The sequence below is a fragment of the Podarcis gaigeae genome, assembly GCF_964106915.1.
Source record: "Podarcis gaigeae genome assembly, chromosome: 13".
NCBI lineage: Eukaryota > Metazoa > Chordata > Lepidosauria > Squamata > Lacertidae > Podarcis > Podarcis gaigeae.
Window position 1 is genome coordinate 19,826,929 of NC_139689.1, and position 18,944 is coordinate 19,845,872.

Here is an 18,944-nt window from a genome sequence, read left to right on the forward strand (position 1 = left end):
GCTGGCAGTGGTGTCTCAACGGGGGGCGGGCGCCCTGGGTTCCATGTCTGCAGGGGTGACAAGAAGTCACCCCGTGGGGGCTCACGGCGGCACAAGCAGCCATTGCGCTGACACAGCCGCATGTGGAGGATCCTCCATTCCCAGCTGCAGCCACAAGCAGAGGATCCCGGTGCCGGCAGCAAACCGCTAAGTACAGCACATGTGCGGTGTCGCACACATGCGCCATACGTAGCAACACCGCACATGCGCTGTATAGTGGTTTGCCGCCGGCGCCACTCCAGTGCCGTATGGATGGTGCAGGGATCCTCCGTTCACGGCTGTAGCAGCAATGGAGGGATCCCGGCACCATCTGTACGGCGCTGGAGCAGTGCCGGAGGCACACCACTGTACAGCGCATGTGCGGCGGCGCTACGTACGGTGCATGCGTCGTAGACGCCCACCCTATGTGTCACGATGCCTTCCTTCGCCCCTGGAAGCTGGTACAGGTGAGTTGAGGGCAGTCTGCGTTTGGTGCCAGCTGAGGGCATGGCAGCATGACAACAACAACAACAACAACAACCTGATATTTATAAACAAGGCAACTCTTTTTTTAAAAGGACATATTTCTGCTCTCCAATATCAAACATCGTCATCATCATCATCACAGGCATTGTGAATGCAGAAATTTAAATTAGTATTTTTTTTTTGTTCGCGTGTGCTTAATTTTAATTTTTATGCAATTGTATGGTTCTTTCTGTTTTCTCTTTAATTCATTATGTCATTGAGCTATATGGTTTTGGTTTTGAACGAATAAAAATAAACACGACAAAAACATCACTTTAAATCTCTTTTGTAAGTTGCCTTCAATAAGTTCTCTCTCATAAAGGCAATCTATAAATATTTTAAGCAAACAAACAATAACAACAGCAATATTTCCCTTTTTTTTCTTTGGTGCTTTAATATTTACTGACCTATTTGTTTAATCACATTCATATTCTGCCTTTCCTCCTAGAAGCACAAGGCTACAAAAAAAGAACCATCCCCCCTCCATTTTATCCTCCTAATCACATTTTATGCTTTGTATGCAGAAAACTTGGGTTCAGGCCCAGATTCATCTGGACTAAGTTTAGGAATGAGAACCCTGCTTAAAACTCTGGAAAGTTATTACAGGCAATACAGAACTAGATTGCCCGAAGGTTTGCCATATATTATAATTTGTATACCACTTAATCATGGTCCTCTCTAAGTGTTATATAAGGCAGATCTCTGTGTTTCTAACCCAGCTTGGTTAGCTAGGACTTACGATGGGGGAAGAAATCTGATTCAGTTCTCATATACAGGCAAACCTTCCAGATTCATGCTTTCAAAAATGATATGCAAACCAAAACACAGCCATCTTTTGAAATTCACACTTCTCAAGATATTTCAATGCAGTGTAACATATACAAGAATAATTTTGCTAGGGTAAAGCTTGCATAAAAATGCATAAACTAATGCAAATAACATTAACATTTTCATTATATATGGAAAAAACTGCATTGCAAAAACACACCTTTTAAGCAAAATTGCATGCAAAGATGAAAAGGAGAAATTTGTAATAAACTGATGGATTTTCAAGAGAACCTGTTTTGAAAAAAGTTCTCTGACTGATGTGGGACTCTGGAGAGCTGTTACAAATGGGAAAATGAGAAAGAGGGACTAGCCAAAGCTGATGGAGTTACTCACTGCTAGCTAAGGCAGCCTTGCTGGCTTCCTACATTGTTGGTGAACATTCTGTAAGCAGTTCTGGTCTCTTCTTGGTACAAGAATCAGTATGAAAGTAAGGGGAGCAGTGGCGAAAAAATATGTGGTATCAGATCATATGTGGTATGCAGATTGAGAGGCTTAAGGCAAAGGATGGAGTGGGTGATAAAATGATATTGCACATTTCCCATGCCCTGCAAAAGTAATCTGCAAGCTCACTAAGAACATCAGTCTAAATAGACTTGGAGACTGTGACACTGGAATCCGGACTTAAAGACTTCTGCTTTGCTTCATCATGAGACTTGTCCTCTTCATCCTCTTTTTCGGTGAGCAAAAATGCCAAGGATTTGCCCCAACTGGGAAGGAAGTGTGTGTGTGTGTGTGTGTGTGTGTGTGTGTGAGAGAGAGAGAGAGAGAGAGAGAGAGAGAGAGAGAGAGAGAGAGAGAGAGGGGGAATTTCAGCATGACAATAGTTGTCCGATCTCAAGCTTTGGCCTTCTTCCTCTTCAGGGCCTTCATCTCAAAGCTAGCCAACTAACATTCCTGCACATTTTGACTTCCTCTTGAGGCCCTCTTTCCAGCAGGAGATTGGGGAAGATACATCACCATGCATTGCAGATGCACATTTTTTTTTTAAGGGAGAGGAGAGGAGGCAGCAGTGGCAAAGCATGTACCAGTTTTCATACTAGGCCAGCTCTGCCCATGGTGCTGCTGAGCATATGGTGTTGGCAGGAACAGCTCATCCCGGTCAGTGCTGCTGAATGGAGAGGAAGAGACAGACTGAGCCACAATCACAGGAGCAGTATAGTTGGGAAAAGGTCTGGGACTCTTTTGTTTGTGGCCAAACCAGAAGAGAGATCTGGGATTGGAGTTCCTGCTGCTGAAGTTATTAATTCAGAAAAGCACTTCTTCTCTTTGTTTCTCCAATCTAAACCTCTCTACTGTTTGCTAGATGTCCCACTCAGGAAGCTGGACATTTGCAAGCCTGAGTAGTCCCACTCCAACTGCTTTTATCTAAAAAATGAAATGTTGTGCAATCCATTGGACCTCTTCCATCTTCTCTATTTTAGCATCAAGTGAGCATGGGGGAAAGGGATTGGAAGGGAGAAGATGGTTGAAGCGTGAGATGCAACAGGGGAATGTGTGTGCATGTGGTATATGCATGTAAGAAAGAGCTAGATCTCTCATTTCTTTGCATGAGCGTTGAGTTCACTGTTGTGAGCTCACAATCTGAAACCTGTAGTTAGGGGACTGAGGAAACCTTTGGCCTACAGGCCATTTTCTCTAAGCTCCACCCACATTCACTACACCTGATGTCATATGTGAGACAGGTACATATATGACTACAGTAGAACAATCAGAAGCCTACAGTGAGCTCCTGCTTCTTCCCTTGTGAGCAGGGCTCCCTAAAAGTGCTAAGCAGTTGACTAGGCAGAGAGACCTACAAGAATTAACTGCACCATTTTGAAGTAGTTTGCGTTGAAAGCACTTCCAAAAACAGAGCTTTTTTTCCCTCTGCAAGAAAGAAAACCCTCCATTTCAGCAAGCAGCTCATTGCAAACCATTGTGTATATAGCTCTTAAATAAAGCACTGCCTATATGTGTTTACTACTGGGGATGGAAGGATATGGTGTGGAATCAGTTCAGTTATTTATTTCTTCTTTCCAGGCTACCCTATAACTAAAGAGGAAAACGTTCCAGAAGGTAAGGACCCGACAAAGCTGGATGAAATGGGGAAATTACTCCAGTAGCCTCAAACCTTTTAGATATCACATGCCTCCAGCGTCTTTGACTTTCATTATTTGGGGCTCTTCCAGTCTCCAAGGTCCTGATCGAGCATTGCATGCAGATGCCTGTCATTCAGTCCTGTTGGCCACTCATGAAGTTTTGGGATTTCGATTGGGGAGGGCATGCTCTTCAAAGGCACTCTACATAGGGTATGTTGTGTGATTTCTGGAATCACATAATTGATAGCATAATCACTGTCATTTTAAACTAAAAAATGGACGAGAACACACACCATTCTAAGCTGGTTTTTAAAATATCTAAGAAGGCACTCTTGGCCACTACAACCACATTCAGGGGCACTGTCAGATCCAAAAGCCTATCTGAACTTCAAACTTGAGTCCTCAAGGTGAGTGCAACCCCACCTAAAACTACCGTACTTATTTTCATTCAGTTCATGTCAACCCCCCCCCCAAAGATACCCTCTAAGAACTTCCATTACTTCTCTAGCAGCAGATGGAAGAGTGAGAGGATGAGGTGGGTGTCCTCCACACCCTGGCAGCACTTGAGCCCAAATATCTACACAATCTCACTCACACAGAAAGTAATAAGCACAGGAAGCAAGAAAGAACCTTGCCAATATACTCTCAGAACCACCTTCTGGGACTTGTTCTCCAGGAAGGACCAGAACCACTGCAATACATATTGTATGTTTTTATGACGTTTTATCGCATTTATATTGCTGTACACTGCCTTGATACTTTACACGAGATACAATTTATAAGTGCTTGTGTGTGTGTGTGTGTGTGTGTGTGTGTGTGTGTGTTATATGTGGTGCAAGAGAACCAATAAGGACACGATTCCCAGGTAAGATCCTACCCCTATTGTATGGGCAGGTGGTCCCTCCCCCTACCTGACCTGATCACCTTGGCAACGCCTCTCCAGATGGGATTGGGCAGCTGGCTGAGGTAGGTAGAGACTTCCAGGTATCCCACCTGCACCAGGGGGCTGCACGCGACCACATTTAATGTGGGGAGCGGTCATTCTCACTTCCAATGCTTGGCATAGGTTGGAATTGTTGGATTGTGTTCGCTTTCTTCATACAGCAATTTGCTTGGTTCCTAGAGATGAAATATTCCCAGAGATAGGTTCCCTCTTGCAGAATCTCTCCCCACCATCTAGCATACTGTTTGCTTTTTGTCGTCATTCCAGAGAGAATTTTCCATCCTCCCCACATCCACATGAGCCCTAGCTGGATAGTCTCACTGGGAGGAAATGTCACCATCTCTTGCTGGGTTCATTTAGACTGCTGGCTGGATTTCTTTCTGCATAAAGATGGTGTGAAAATAAGCACCACCAGTGGTGGATATAAAAGAAAGGCACTGTTCCACATCAGTGATGTCACAAGAAAAGATGGAGGGACATACAGCTGTCACTACAGAATGCCACTGAAAACATACCGGTCAGAACACAGCAACTCTGTGGAGTTGTTTATATTAGGTAAGAGGTTCAGCAAATGGCTAAGGGTGGAGGGGGTTGTAACTTTGTGAGGGGCAAACTACACTTCCCAGAATCCTCTGAGGGAAGCCATGACTGTTAACGTGCTATAAATGTGATTTAGATGTGTGGAGTGGATGTGACCAAAGTCCTGCTCAGCCTTATAGAAGATAATCCTGCTTCATTAGTTCTAAACCTGATTCTACAGAATAGTGTTCCTGCTTTTCTGGGGCAACCCAGTCAGATGGGCAGCATATAAATAATAAAATTGTTGTTATTATTTTCTCCTACCAAGAAGCCTGTGTATTTTGCCTAAGGGCATAAACAGACCTAAGTAACATCTGGATTTTGGGCCCTTCAGACTGGCAATTTATTGCAGGTGTATTTGTGACACTATAGTAATGCTAGTGGTGGTTTTATTCTCTTTTATTCTGTGGTGCATCTCAAATGCTACCACATTATTGCTGTCCAGACTGGCTCTAGTGCCACGAAAGCAGGACAAAAGACAAAAAACAAACCCAGAACATTTGTAGTGTTCTCTATGTTAACTGGGCTCAGAATGCTACCAGGGTCATAGATGAGCTTGCTTTCAATACTGTTTGAGCCTGCGGAAGTTTTGAGACTGTCACACTGTTCTGTCCTCACAAGGGTCAGTTAAGTTGCAGAAAGACATTCTGGAGAGTGATGGTGTAACACTCCTCAAGGATATCTATCACCAAAGGACATCTTACACAAATTGCCTCACCACCATTACTGCACAACCAAGATTAATAACTGACCCTTGTGGGGGAAGAACACACACTGCTTCATTTTCAAGTCAGTGCATATCCTGTAAGTGCCTGCTGAAATCCCTGATTTATTTCTGCCTCACTTTGGTTGTGCTATATCCCCTCTGGACAGAAATCATTCAGTGGAATTGGGGAATTAAAGCTGCAAAGAAACGTCAGCTTGGAGAGCCCCCCAAAGCAGAATTTCAGCAAGTTACAGAACATGCACTGATTGGAAATGAAGCAGTATGGCCACCCCAAAACTGTTGCAGCTACAAACATTATTGAAAATGGGCTCACGTATTACCAACCCAATAGCATCATGAGCACAAATCATGGCTATTCAGTATATTAAAAAAGAACGTCTGGAGGGGCCTAAGGAGTGAATGAACGTGAAAATCGCCTAATATTAGATCCAGGAGAAACTGACTCCTGGATTATTGGGCTCGGGGAGTAGAGAACCTGAGAAAGGTCTCTGTGTGAGATTATCAAAAATTAAAAGGTCAAAAATTATATGCCCTTCTTCCCAGAGGCCTTTGGTGGTACAAACTGAAACCTGCATAGCATATGAATGTCTGCTACTTCCTCCCATATTCTATGTGACCTAGAGCAGATTCCATCTATCAGCCAACATTTCCTCTCTGCCTCCATCTCCCTGCCATTGCTTTGGTTACCACCAAAGAGACAGATAAAAAGTGCTGGGGAACCCAAAATCTTCCACACCCCTTTATGATGTTTTGATTGGCCTAATAAGGATACTTGCCCAATATGGTTTCTGGATGTGTTTTCCCCCACCTTGTGGACCAACATATAGATCTTTCTATTTTGGCAGCCCATGTTTGTTTGCTTCCTGGACTTCAAAACTGTGGCTATTTTAAACTAGCAGTTCCTTGGGTCAGCTTGGGTGGATACTTGTGAACCTCAGGGGCATTTAAATGGTGTTGCCCTCTTTTTCACTGCAGTGACAGAAAGTGCAGAATTGGGAGGTGTGCTGCCAAATACCGCAGTTCTTTCCAAGGATATCAGGACAAAAGGAATGAGGAGGTGGAAGGGGAACCAAAACAGTTTTATTAACAAATAAACAGCAGGCATACAAAGCATAAAATAAAACATACCCGACAGGGGCTACCCAATCTCCTCTTCAGCTGCCTGGAGCCCCAGGTAGAGCAGCAGGAGAAAGACCCCAAGCATCAGGTCCTTTGCTCTGGGCAGAAGCTCACTGGGCCCCTCCCACTCATGGCTTTTATAGCCTGCCTTGATGTAGTCAAGTGCACCTGGCATTACTCACTATGAATACAGGGTGGCTGAGAGTCTCCCACTACCTGCAGCCGGCATCCAGCCACACTTGCAACACAGAAGAAACTCCCGACAGGTGTGTAAAACACAAGAATCCAACTGGGGATGCTAAAGGGAAAGGGACATGTCACCGAACTCCTCGAAATACAATTGTCTTCCGCATTTCCACCACAGGAGGGGAATGACCACAGCCCTGTCTCTTCCTTTCCACAGATCCTAGCCTACCCAAACCCACAATAAGCCCCATTGGGATGAGTGCCATTGAAAAAAATGCAACTATCCAATGCCAGTCCCAAAGTCCAATTGCAGGTTTCTATCTCCAAAAGGATGAAGACCAAATGGATCAGAAGCACATGGAGACCAATGGGACTAGGGGTAGTTACACAATCAGCAACATTAGCCGGGCAGATGGAGGAGGTTACAGGTGCCGTTATAGCTCTGAATCAGAACCTTTTGTTATCTCAGAGCCTAGTGATCCTGTGGAGTTGCTGCTAGAAGGTAAGGAATATCTCTCTCTCTCTCTCTCTCTCTCTCTCTCTCTCTCTCTCTCCACACCTCTCACCATATGGATCCATTTCAAAGAAAATTTTTAATGTCTGCAGAATGTCTAATAGCCAAGCATTAGGAGGCTATCCATTCAGGGCAGCTGGGAGGATAGGCCAGCAGTAGCATTTCTCGAGGACCTAGTTCTTTCATCAGAAAAAGCAAGAAAGAAGTTTCTCCAAATATTTCCATTACAATGAAGTTAAAACTACTTTGGCAAAGTTCTAGGCTATACCCTGACACTCTTTTGGGACTTGGTAGTTTGGGAGTCCTGAGAGTGGCATATGCTGGGCAAACGGATGGGAAAGGTGTGCTAGCAATCAATGTGATTTATTTGGTTGGAGCTGTGGATTTGTGCAATGACAGGTAATTTTGGCCAAAGTGCATCACTGGGAATGTTGCTGAAACACATTTTATTCCCCAATATTTCCAAGGCAAAACCAGCCTTTCAGGGTCTAGCGATTCCTCTATCTCACCCAATTAAGATAAATTGAAGCCGATGACAAGGGGTAGTTGAAACCAAGTGCTTGCACTTTCAAAAAAGGCAAATTTCTACCCATTAAAGCAGGGATGTGAAATCTTTTGTTTTAAATTTTCTTTCTTTCTTTCTTTCTTTTTCTTTCTGCATGCCCTTGATAGTTTGGGCTAAAATTAATATAAATTAATCATTGCTATATGTTTTCTGAGTGAAGTTATAACTGTACAACAGAGAATGTCCCAAATGTACCTCTCTGGCCTGCGATTGAGGACAGGAACCATCTTAACATGGTTGTGATCTCATTTCTGCTTTCCTTCTTTCTGTATACAGATCCCAAATTACCCATACCTGTCATCTCCATCTACCCCAGTTCGTTTGTTTCCCTGGGCCACTCAGTCACCATCCAGTGTAAAACTGAAGAACGATCTGCAAAGTTTTTTCTCCATAAAGCTGGAGACCCGAAACCAAGGTTTCTCACAAGCCCCAAGTCAGATGAGGGAGAGCTTTCCCTGAACATCAGCTGGGAGGACAAAGGAAGCTACAGGTGCAGCTATATACCTCAATCAAATCTTTTCTTGCACTCACGCCACAGTTCCCCCTTGCAACTTCCAGCAACAGGTGTGTAACATCTAACTTGCCATTTCCTGGCTCCCTGTAGCTTCTCATTGTCCTTGATTTGTCCGTTAATTAATTAATTACTTGAAGTCCGGTATAAGCAGCTGGAGGAGGAGGAGGAGGAGGAGAGGATAGAGAGAGAGAATAAAGAGCTGTGAATGGATGGGGGCACTCTCTTCCCATCCTTTGGACCCCCCTGGGAAACTCAACAAACCTGCTGTACCTGGAACTGGGTGAAAAAAGTGCAGGTGAATGGGACACAGCTGTGGGCAGCCCGAGGAAGTAAGGTAAAGGTAAAGGTACCCCTGCCCGTACGGGCCAGTCTTGCCAGACTCTGGGGTTGTGCGCCCATCTCACTTAAGAGGCCAGGGGCCAGCGCTGTCCGGAGACACTTCCGGGTCACGTGGCCAGCGTGACATCGCTGCTCTGGCGAGCCAGAGCCGCACACGGAAACGCCGTTTACCTTCCCGCTGGTAAGCGGTCCCTATTTATCTACTTGCACCCGGAGGTGCTTTCGAACTGCTAGGTTGGCAGGCGCTGGGACCGAGCAGCGGGAGCGCACCCCGCCGCAGGGATTCGAACCGCGGACCTTTCGATCGGCAAGTCCTAGGCGCTGAGGCTTTAACCCACAGCGCCACCTGCCCATAAAAAGCAAGTCTAGAGTGAGGAACTGGGGTGATGCCCTCTGTTTCTAGCAACCTTTCTCATTGCGAGACCTTTGTGGGTGAGCTGAGAGTTTCTTGGATCCTGGATGTGGCCCAGAGGCTGAGAGGGAGGTTGTTTTAGAAGGAAATATATATAGATATTAGTAACTTTGTATTAATGTAACACTTTTATATATATAGTAACTGTATTTTTGTAATATTTTGCTTTGTTTGTCCTGGCTTCAGTTTTCCATGCACCGTTTACAGATATTTTAAATGTATTAAGTGGTACAGTGGTACCTTGGGTTACATACGCTTCAGGTTACAGACTCAGCTAACCCAGAAATATTACCTCGGGTTAAGAACTTTGCTTCAGGATGAGAACAGAAATCGTGGTCTGGTGGTGTGGCGGCAGCAGGAGGCCCCATTAGCTAAAGTGGTGCTTCAGGTTAAGAACAGTTTCAGGTTAAGTACGGACCTCCGGAATGAATTAAGTACTGTACTTAACTTGAGGTACCACTGTATAGAAATTAAATGATCGATCAATCAATCAATCAATCAATCAAGATGGGTAGTGAGATCCTGTACAAGCATTATTCTATAAACCACATTTCTGTGCCGCCAAATCCAAATTGTGCCTGCTTAAAAGGTAAAGGTAAAGGTACCCCTGACTTTTAGGTCCAGTCGTGGACGACTCTGGGGCTGCAGAGCTCATCTCACTCTATAGGCCGAGGGAGCCGGCGTTTGTCTGCAGACAGCTTCCAGGTCATGTGGCCAGCATGACTAAGCCGCTTCTGGCGAACCAGAGCAGCACATGGAAACACCGTTTACCTTCCGGCCAGAGTGGTACCTATTTATCTACTTGCACTTGACGTGCTTTCGGACTGCTAGGTTGGCAGGAGCAGGGACCGAGCAACAGGAGCTCACCTTCTGATCGGCAAACCCTAGGCTCTGTGGTTTAGGCCACAGCGCAACCCGCGTCCCAGATGGCTGCTTAAAAAGGTAAAGGTAAAGGTACCCCTGCCCGTACGGGCCAGTCTTGCCAGACTCTGGGGTTGTGCGCCCATCTCACTCAAGAGGCCAGGGGCCAGCGCTGTCCGAAGACACTTCCAGGTCACGTGGCCAGCGTGACATCGCTGCTCTGGCGAGCCAGAGCTGCACACGGAAACGCCGTTTACCTTCCCGCTAGAAAGCGGTCCCTATTTATCTACTTGCGCCCGAGGGTGCTTTCAAACTGCTAGGTTGGCAGGCGCTGGGACCGAGCAACGGGAGCGCACCCCGCCGCGGGGATTCGAACCGCAGACCTTTCGATCGGCAAGCCCTAGGCGCTGAGGCTTTTACCCACGGCGCCACCCTTAGTTAAGGCTAAATGCACCATCGACTGCCAAAACTTCTCTCACAGCTTTAAGAGAAACTGCTCAGATGTAACACTCAATCTTTATTGTTCCCAGAGAAGACTCTGTTGGCAATTGCTGGGGGGGGGGGGAGAGAGAGAGAGACACAAATTATCATGTGACAATGTGAATAATATGCCTGCCATTTCTCCTCCTTTGTCATCCAAGCAGTTTTATGGGTAGAAGCAGTTTTACGGGTAGAAGAATTGACTTTTTTTCTTGAAAGATGAATGCACTCCTTTGTGGATCCTTGGTCAGATGGGTGGGGTATAATCTCTTCACTTAATGTTGCGTTTTAATCTTGTTTTTAAGTTGTATTCATTCAACTCATTTTTATTATTGGTTGTTAGCTGCCCTGAGTCCGGGCTTGGCTAGGGAGGGCGGGGTATAAATAAAATTTATTATTATTACCTAGATCACAGCTTACCCAAACCAAGCATCAGCCTGAGCCATGATGAAGAGGTCACCCTAGGAAGTAATGTGACGATTGATTGCAGAAGCAATGGCACTGCTGTCAGGTTCTATTTCCAAAAGTATGGAGTTGAGAAGCCTGTTCAGCTCATCCAAAACAATGGAACTCTTGCCAAGTTCTCCATCAGCAATGCAAGTTGGGAGCACTCGGGATATTACAGCTGCACATACAGCACCCTGCCAGATCGCTTTGCCATCTCAGAACCCAGCGATGAGGTGGAGTTACAGCTAACAGGTAAAAAATAATAATCTGGTTTTGCACGCATCTGCTTCCCAACCCAAAGTCCCATTCATCTTTGGTTGGTTTCTTTTTTTAAAATTAATTGCATTTTAGCTGCAGCTATGACTGCTGGGTGAGAGAAACGTGCTAAGAGGAAGGTACGCTTGGCAAATCCACACTGTGATCAGCTCCCGTCCGGAAACCAATGTCCCCACTGTGGAAGGACATATGGATACAGAAAATTGGCCTCCACAGTCACTTACGGACTCATTGTTAAAACTGTGTTTATGGAAGACAATCTTACTCAGCTATGAGTGATTGCCAAAGAGGAAGAGTTAGTTGTGGCAAACCGTGATGAGGCTATTTGTACAGGGCAGCTATAGAACCATGGGAATCCTTTGCTTGAGAGTATATGAGAACATTATAAATTATTATTATTATTATTATTATTATTATTAATTTTATTACCACCACTACTACTACTACTACTTTGTCACTTGTTACTTGAAGGTCTCCAGGCAACTTACAACACATCTAAAACAGTAATATAAATATAACATAAAATATAACAGGAAGTTGGCAACACAACAGCTTGAATACCCTGAAAAGCCCGGCTGGATCAGGCCAGTGGCCCATCTAGTGCAGCAACCTGTTCTCATAGTTGCCACCAGATGACTGTGGGAAGCCCAAAAGAAGGAGCTGAGTGCAGCAGCAGCAGCAGCAGATCTCACCACTGATTCTCCAAGATATACTGTCTCTAATAGTGGAGGTTCTCCAGTGGGGAAATCATTTGGGAGAACAATGAGGTATTCATTTTAAAACAAAAAACCCTCATTGTTTATACACACACACACACACACACACACACACACACACACACACACACACAATATTGTTGTAACTTGCCCTGGATCTTAAAATGAAGGGTGGGTCAGCAATTCAAATTACTACTACTACTACTACTACTACTTACTACTACTACTAGTAGTACTACTAAAAACATTTCCAAACTCTTGAACTTGAGGCATCTTTGGCAAAACTCTAGGCTAAGTTCCAGTGTACACACAGGTAATTTGGGGGTCCTGAGGCTGGATCCTGTATACAAGGAAATGGGGACAAAAAAGCAATATCAGTAGAGTTAAGGTGAATCAGGTGGAAAAAACTTCATATATGTTAATGGTGGATTATTTGTGATGATGTGTGAACTGTTATCTCTGCTACTTCACAAACTAACATCTGTTTGGAAAAAGGCTAGTTGCAGCTCCAGCATCTCACTCACAACCTTTTCTCAATTGCAGATCCAGACCTAGCCAGACCCACCATCTCCCTGAGTCCTAGAGGACCACTTCCTCTGGGGGGAAATGTGACCCTCAATTGCCAAGGCCAAGGTGACCGATTCAAATTTTATAAGCATAGAGAGAATTTTGTACCACAGCTGTTGAAAAACAATTTGGATGGCGCTCACCTTGTCATCAGCAACCTGAGCAGAGATGATGCAGTAGGATACAGCTGCAAATACAGCAGTATATCAGAAGTCTTTTCAGTCTCTAGTGAAATAGTGAAACTGCTGATCTTAGGTAACATAAAGAGTTTTCTCATGTTATGCTATCTCTGGGGGGATGTCAACTGTACCTGGGTTTAGTTACCTGTGATAAACAGTCTACTGGGGAAGAATGTAAAAGCCAACATGTGTAGCTATGTATCTTCTGAATAGCCTGGAGTTCTCTTTGCAGGCTCATACATTCTCTCCACATGGTTTTGGATGTGTGTGGTTTTCTGTGACGAATATTTTCCTCCCTGAGCACATTCCTTTTAAAGAGCTTTCCTTCCCCTTCCAGGGGCTGCTATCAGGTGGAAGTGAGATTAATGGGAAGTGAGAGAGGAGGTGGGGAAGTTGTGTGGAGGAAAAGGACAGGAGGGAAACTGAGTCTGAGGGAAGCTGGTGTGTGCCAGCACCAAGAGGCAGGAAGCAAGAAAATGAGCTGAGAAAATAGGAAGAAGGAAAAGGGAAAGGGAAGTAGAAAGTGAGCTGTTGTTCATGTTAAGCAGAAGACATGGAGAGGGTGAAAAAGGGCTGAAACAGCAGAGGAGTACCAGCAACAACCACCTCAAAGTCTGCCAGTACAATCCCATGCACATTTACTGACAGGCAGACCTCATAGGAACTAAGGACCAGGTGTGCAGCCTGGGAGTCATTTTGGACTCACAGCTGTCCATGGAGGCACAGGTTAATTCTGTGTCCAGGGCAGCTGTCTACCAGCTCCATCTGGTACGCAGGCTGAGACCCTACCTGCCCGTGGACTGTCTTGCCAGAGTGGTACATGCTCTAGTTATCTCCCACTTGGTCTACTGCAATGCGCTCTGTGTGGGGCTACCTTTGAAGGTGACTCAGAAATTGCAATTAATCCAGAATGCGGCAGCTAGACTGGTGACTGGGAGTGGCCGCCGGGACCATATACCACCGGTTCTAAGAGATCTGCATTGGTTCCCAGTATGTTTCCAAGCACAATTCAAAGTGTTCGTGCTGACCTTTAAAGCCCTGTATAACTGAAGGAGTGTCTCCACCTCCAGCACCTAGGGCCTTCTGGTGGTTCCCTCGCTGCAAGAAGTGAGGCTACAATGAACCAGGCAGAGGGCCTTCTTGGTAGTGGCGCCTGCCCTGTGGAGTGCCCTCCCAGCAGATATCAAGGCAATAAGCAACTACAGTGGTACCTTGGGTTACATACGCTTCAGGTTACATATGCTTCCAGTTACAGACTCCGCTAACCCAGAAATATTACCTTGGGTTAAGAACTTTGCTTCAGGATGAGAACAGAAATCTCACAGCAGCGGGAGGCCCCATTAGCTAAAGTGGTGCTTCAGATTAAGAACAGTTTCAGGTTAAGAACGGACCTCCGGAACGAATTAAGTACGTAACCAGAGGTACCACTGTATTTTACTTTTTAAAGACATCTGAAGGCGGTCCTGTTTAGCAAAGCTTTTAATGTTTGATTCTGTATTGTTTTTAATATTTGGTTGGAAGCCGTCCAGAGTGGCTGGGGAAACCCAGCCAAATGGGTGGAGTATAATTAATTTATTATTATTATTATTATTATTATTATTATTATTATTATTATTAATTATTAACAACTAACCTTACACTGAAAAATAGTTTTGTCTGTTAAACATACCATATTTTCCTGTGTATAACACAACCCCATGTATAAGACGACCCCTATTTTTGGGAGCCCTCAACAGTTGTTGAGCTTCTTTTGTAAGTCCGCTGATCTGTTGAGCAACTTTTCGACAATCCTTCGCTCTGGTTGACAGAACTGGTGCTATAATAGACCACATACTGGCACTCACCAAATACTCTTCGAAAGCTGGGAAGAGTGGGTAAGCAGCCTCCTTGCTGACATATCCCTGCTACCGCCACATCACCAGCCCTCACTTAGCATATTAACCTGTGTATAAGACGACCCTCAATTTATCACAAAAGAATTCAGAAAAAAGGTCGTCTTGTGCATGGAAAAATACGTTATGTCTTTCCAGTCATGGTTCCAAAGGACTAGATTGTGCTGCAACTCAATGACAACTTAATCATATGTGCACATGGAGTTGTGGTCCTGTATTTTAGATTGGATTGGATGCCCAGTTGGCATTAGTGGAACCTGTGGTGTCAAACATATGGAACATACGGAATTCTCACTTCAGAATTGCTTGCCTGTGCCCCATCTTGCTGTGTTTTTAGCACCAAACAAAGACCTCTTTATTCTCCCTGGCTCTTTATTTAAATCTATACTCTGTGATGAGAACATGCTGTTGTTCTATCTATCTATCTATCTATCTATCTATCTATCTATCTATCTATCTATATCTTTGTGGATTTTAAGCCAACCCCAAAACATTTATATTGAAGCATGCAAACCTATTATATCTCCTGATGGCCAAGAACTGGACCTAATTGTTTGGCGGTTGACATCTCACGTCCTATTTCCTTTTATGCACAGATTCCCCCTTGTCCGCACCTGTCATTTCCATCCAACATGGAGGATGTGTTGCACTTGGAGGGCAGATCGAGATCAGGTGTGAATCTGATTCTGAAGATGTGAACTTCTCTCTTCACAAGACCGGAGACACAAATCCTACGCTCATGAATTGTCACTTTTATGTGGGTGAATTTACCATCAGCAATTTTACACGGGAGCATGAAGGCAACTATAGCTGCATCTATGAAAGCACAGAAGAGCCTTTTATGATTTCAGCACCCAGTGTTTCCCTGGAGATTCTGATATCAGGTATCGTATCAGGCTTTGGTTTAGGAGGTCTTTGAAGCTTAATTGAAAATTCCAGTAAGCTTCAAAACATGCAAGTCTCAGTCACATTAGGTTTATTATGGTGGAGAGAGGCATTCTTATGTGCCTTTAACATCAGGCTGACATGAGTTAATTTAGCAGATAAAGGTTTCTCTAACAGGAAGATTGATGGTTGGGGAAAACTGCTCCTATTGGGGGATTATGCACATTGGCCAGATAATATACAAAATGCAGTCGACATATGCAGATTCCCCAAGGTCTGTTGGAAACTTACCATCATGACCAGAGAGTGTACAAAATTCAGACACTATATACACATTCCCCAAGGACTGTTGGAGATATATTGATTGGGAAATGTGCTCAATTCCCTCTACACGGACAGATTAAATGCACATTCTTCATAAAGCCTGGTGAATATATATAATGGTTGGTTGTTATGCACATTAAACTGCTCAGCGTATATTATATTTGTTAACCAATTAGAGAGTTTGTGGGGGGGTTGTTTTTTGTTTTGCAACCAAGCAGTATACAAATTATGCTAAATAAAATAAAATAACAATGTACCCTTAACATGCCACCTCATAATCCAGACCTTGATTTCTCGTCTCATTCCAGATACCTATAATTGCACCCAAGTCAACATAATCCGCTTTGCCATAGGAGTTCTGATTCTTCTTCTGCTTACATGTATCATTCTCAGTAATCAGCACTTCAGAGGGAACATGATAAATATCTCCTGATATGTTTCCTTTTCCTTTACCAACAATTGCAACCCAAAAGACAAGAGGAGTGCAGTTCAGTGGCACCGCATATGAATTGGTCTCCATTATCCTCAACTCCATCATTCTTTTTGTGCAGAGGATATCTATTTGAAAACTCGAAATGCTACTACCAATGGCCCAGGTCCAAACAAGGCACTGAGATTCCTCAAGGGCAATGAGCTTGGTCTTCCTCAGATTTCTACTGCTTTCTCCCACAGAGTCTACTAAAAGTACCAGTTCCAGGAACCAAAGTCGGCACACTTCATATTTTCAGCAGAATACATTTTGAATTACATTGAATTAGAGCAGAATTGCATCCTGATTTTGATGTGCAACATTCCTAGAGATGTTGCAGTTGTTGGCTGAGAAGCAAAGCAAACATGGCTTTGCTACTGTATGTAGCCTGATGACAAGATGATTTTTCTCAAGAAGTATGACATTTGGGGTCCACTTTGGTAAATCTCAGATATACCAGATGAGTTTCTGTGTAAGACATGCCAAGAAGTGAACTTCATCTCCCTTTGGCCCTGCACTCAAACCATGAAACAAAATGATTTTTCTACTTATGCTTTCTAGCAAAAGGATGTTGTCAAACTTCTGGTTCATAATCCATGAGGTTCAAACTGACCAGCCCTGCATCTTAATGCTAAGAGCACCTTTGTGTTCTTTTCATTTAATTAAACAGTCACATTGCCAAGGCAGAAGACAGGTGTCACTGTTTATGGAAATGTGTTTATTCTGTGTTTCTTGTTCTGTTGCTTTTAGCAGTTTTCTGTCATTTTAATGGAAAAATGTACATGGAGATTATAATAAAGATAAGCTTTCCTTTTACCAGTGGGTAGTATAGTCTCTTTGTTGAATTGTGGGTTATTTTTGGTGATATAAAATGGCCACTAGTAGGGCCTTTTCCACATAACATCCCTCAGAATGATGCTACATCATGACATAACTAAGAGAGTCTGTATACTGGTCCAGTAAACGCTTCCGCTGCGCAACCAGCAACAGTTCTCTTTGCAGAGCATTAATTAAGTCCAGTGCAGAGATTCTTGTTGCAGTACAAGCTTCAGAGTCTCAGCAGCAAAGAAATAACGACACAGGGAAGCCTGTCTTCCCAAAGACAGGTTTATTGCAGAAAGATAACAAAAACACCTCCGGAGCTTTCAGACATTTTTGCTTCACGCCCCCCAGGCAGAGAAAACAAACACTCTTTATATACTGAGCAACTTAACAACTTAACGAGCTTGACTACTTAAAGTCACATGACATTGCTAACTTGCCAGCATCTTAGGTTTCACACCCTAACAATAACAACATTGCAGAGCATTGTGGGGATTTCAAAATGGCGGCTGACTGGTTGGAAGCACTGGGGAGGAAGTTGGTAAGTTTCATGCTCCTGTCCATGAAATCCTCCCCATGTATTGCTGGAGGCAGGGGTTATTCTTAGGCTGCCCTACCTCCACATTTTCAGGAAGGGTGTGATCTTCCAGTTCTATCATTACATTGCGTGCCAAGAGCTACCTGGAAGAAATGAATGACTCATGACAACGTGGGACAATTATGGGATTAAATTGGCCACAGCTTTATTTAAACTTTCACATGTAGGAAGACCTTGGCTTAGGCATTGGGCGCGTAGCCCTCCCAGTCCCCAGCCGGGGGTTTGGGGCACATCAGGGTGATCAAGTCTGTCTGGGAAGTGGGCTGGCTCTGGAAGACGTTTGTTTATGCAGAGTGTCTGCCCCCATTTCACCACAACACTGGGGAGTGCGCTGACAACCTTTCAGCATATGGCCAGTGACTCCCCTCTGACTCAGACCCTTTAACAGGGAACCCTGGGATTGCCACTGCGGAGGGGGGGGGGAGGCAACACGCCCCCTCCCCCCATTTAGGGAAGATAGACTAAAGGATTCTGCCCAAGGCCTAAAACCTCCAGAGTTGTGACATTTGCTACGGGGAAGCTGAAACCTGCCAATGCAGGGATATTCCTTCCTGGTCCCTTAACAGCAACCATCCTAAGACCGTAGCAGCGCTTGCATACCTGTAAAAGAAGTTAACCTGTAAGAAAAGAGCATAAAACAAAGGGAGGGTAGGGCGGGTGAAGCTCTGGAGCTGACTATGTGCTCTCAGGTAGGCTCCACCCCTTTTCTCTACATGAAGAGCTCCGCCCCCCACCACAGATAGATTCATTAGAACTGAGGTTTGGCGGGAACCTCAAAGGGCTGTGACATGGGGAGGCGGACCAGGAACTTCTGCCGTTGTCTCAGAGATCGGGGTGCTGCGCGCGGCCACGCAAAGGGCGCCCTCCAGTTGATGGGAGAGCAGTCATTATGGAATCACAGCTGTTGCTGTTCCTTTGCACCTGCACAACTTTCTCCCCTTCCTCTGCTTCCTTCCCTCACACTGTTCTAGGGACAGAATGTAGTACCATTACATGCTTGTGCCAACTCTTTGACATCGCCATAGATGCCATCTCCAGGGGGTCCTGTGTCAGGCGGCAGAGGAACCAACCCCCATGGCAG

At 44.6% G+C, this 18,944-nt stretch overlaps 2 protein-coding genes across 5 annotated transcripts in view; both read left to right on the plus strand.

Annotated features, from left to right (window-relative positions):
• Nucleotides 1-18,944, plus strand: part of LOC310829429 (leukocyte immunoglobulin-like receptor subfamily A member 2) — a 50,436-nt gene that overhangs the window by 9,364 nt on the left and 22,128 nt on the right. The window lies entirely within an intron of this gene.
• On the plus strand, nucleotides 1,210-17,259 carry LOC310829430 (immunoglobulin superfamily member 1-like). 4 transcript variants are annotated; one of them, XM_083707852.1, is made up of 9 exons: nucleotides 1,210-2,048; nucleotides 3,391-3,426; nucleotides 4,660-4,947; nucleotides 7,221-7,505; nucleotides 8,359-8,646; nucleotides 11,097-11,387; nucleotides 12,671-12,949; nucleotides 15,362-15,649; nucleotides 16,283-17,259. In XM_083707852.1, exons 1-9 carry the CDS (start codon nucleotides 2,018-2,020, stop codon nucleotides 16,405-16,407), a joined length of 1,911 nt encoding a protein of 636 aa, XP_083563978.1. In that variant the 5' UTR covers nucleotides 1,210-2,017; the 3' UTR covers nucleotides 16,408-17,259. The 4 variants fall into 4 exon arrangements, with proteins under 4 accessions (XP_083563978.1, XP_083563980.1, XP_083563977.1 ...); XM_083707851.1 differs by lacking the exon at nucleotides 1,210-2,048 and adding an exon at nucleotides 2,085-2,798; XM_083707854.1 differs by lacking the exons at nucleotides 1,210-2,048; nucleotides 8,359-8,646 and adding an exon at nucleotides 2,082-2,798.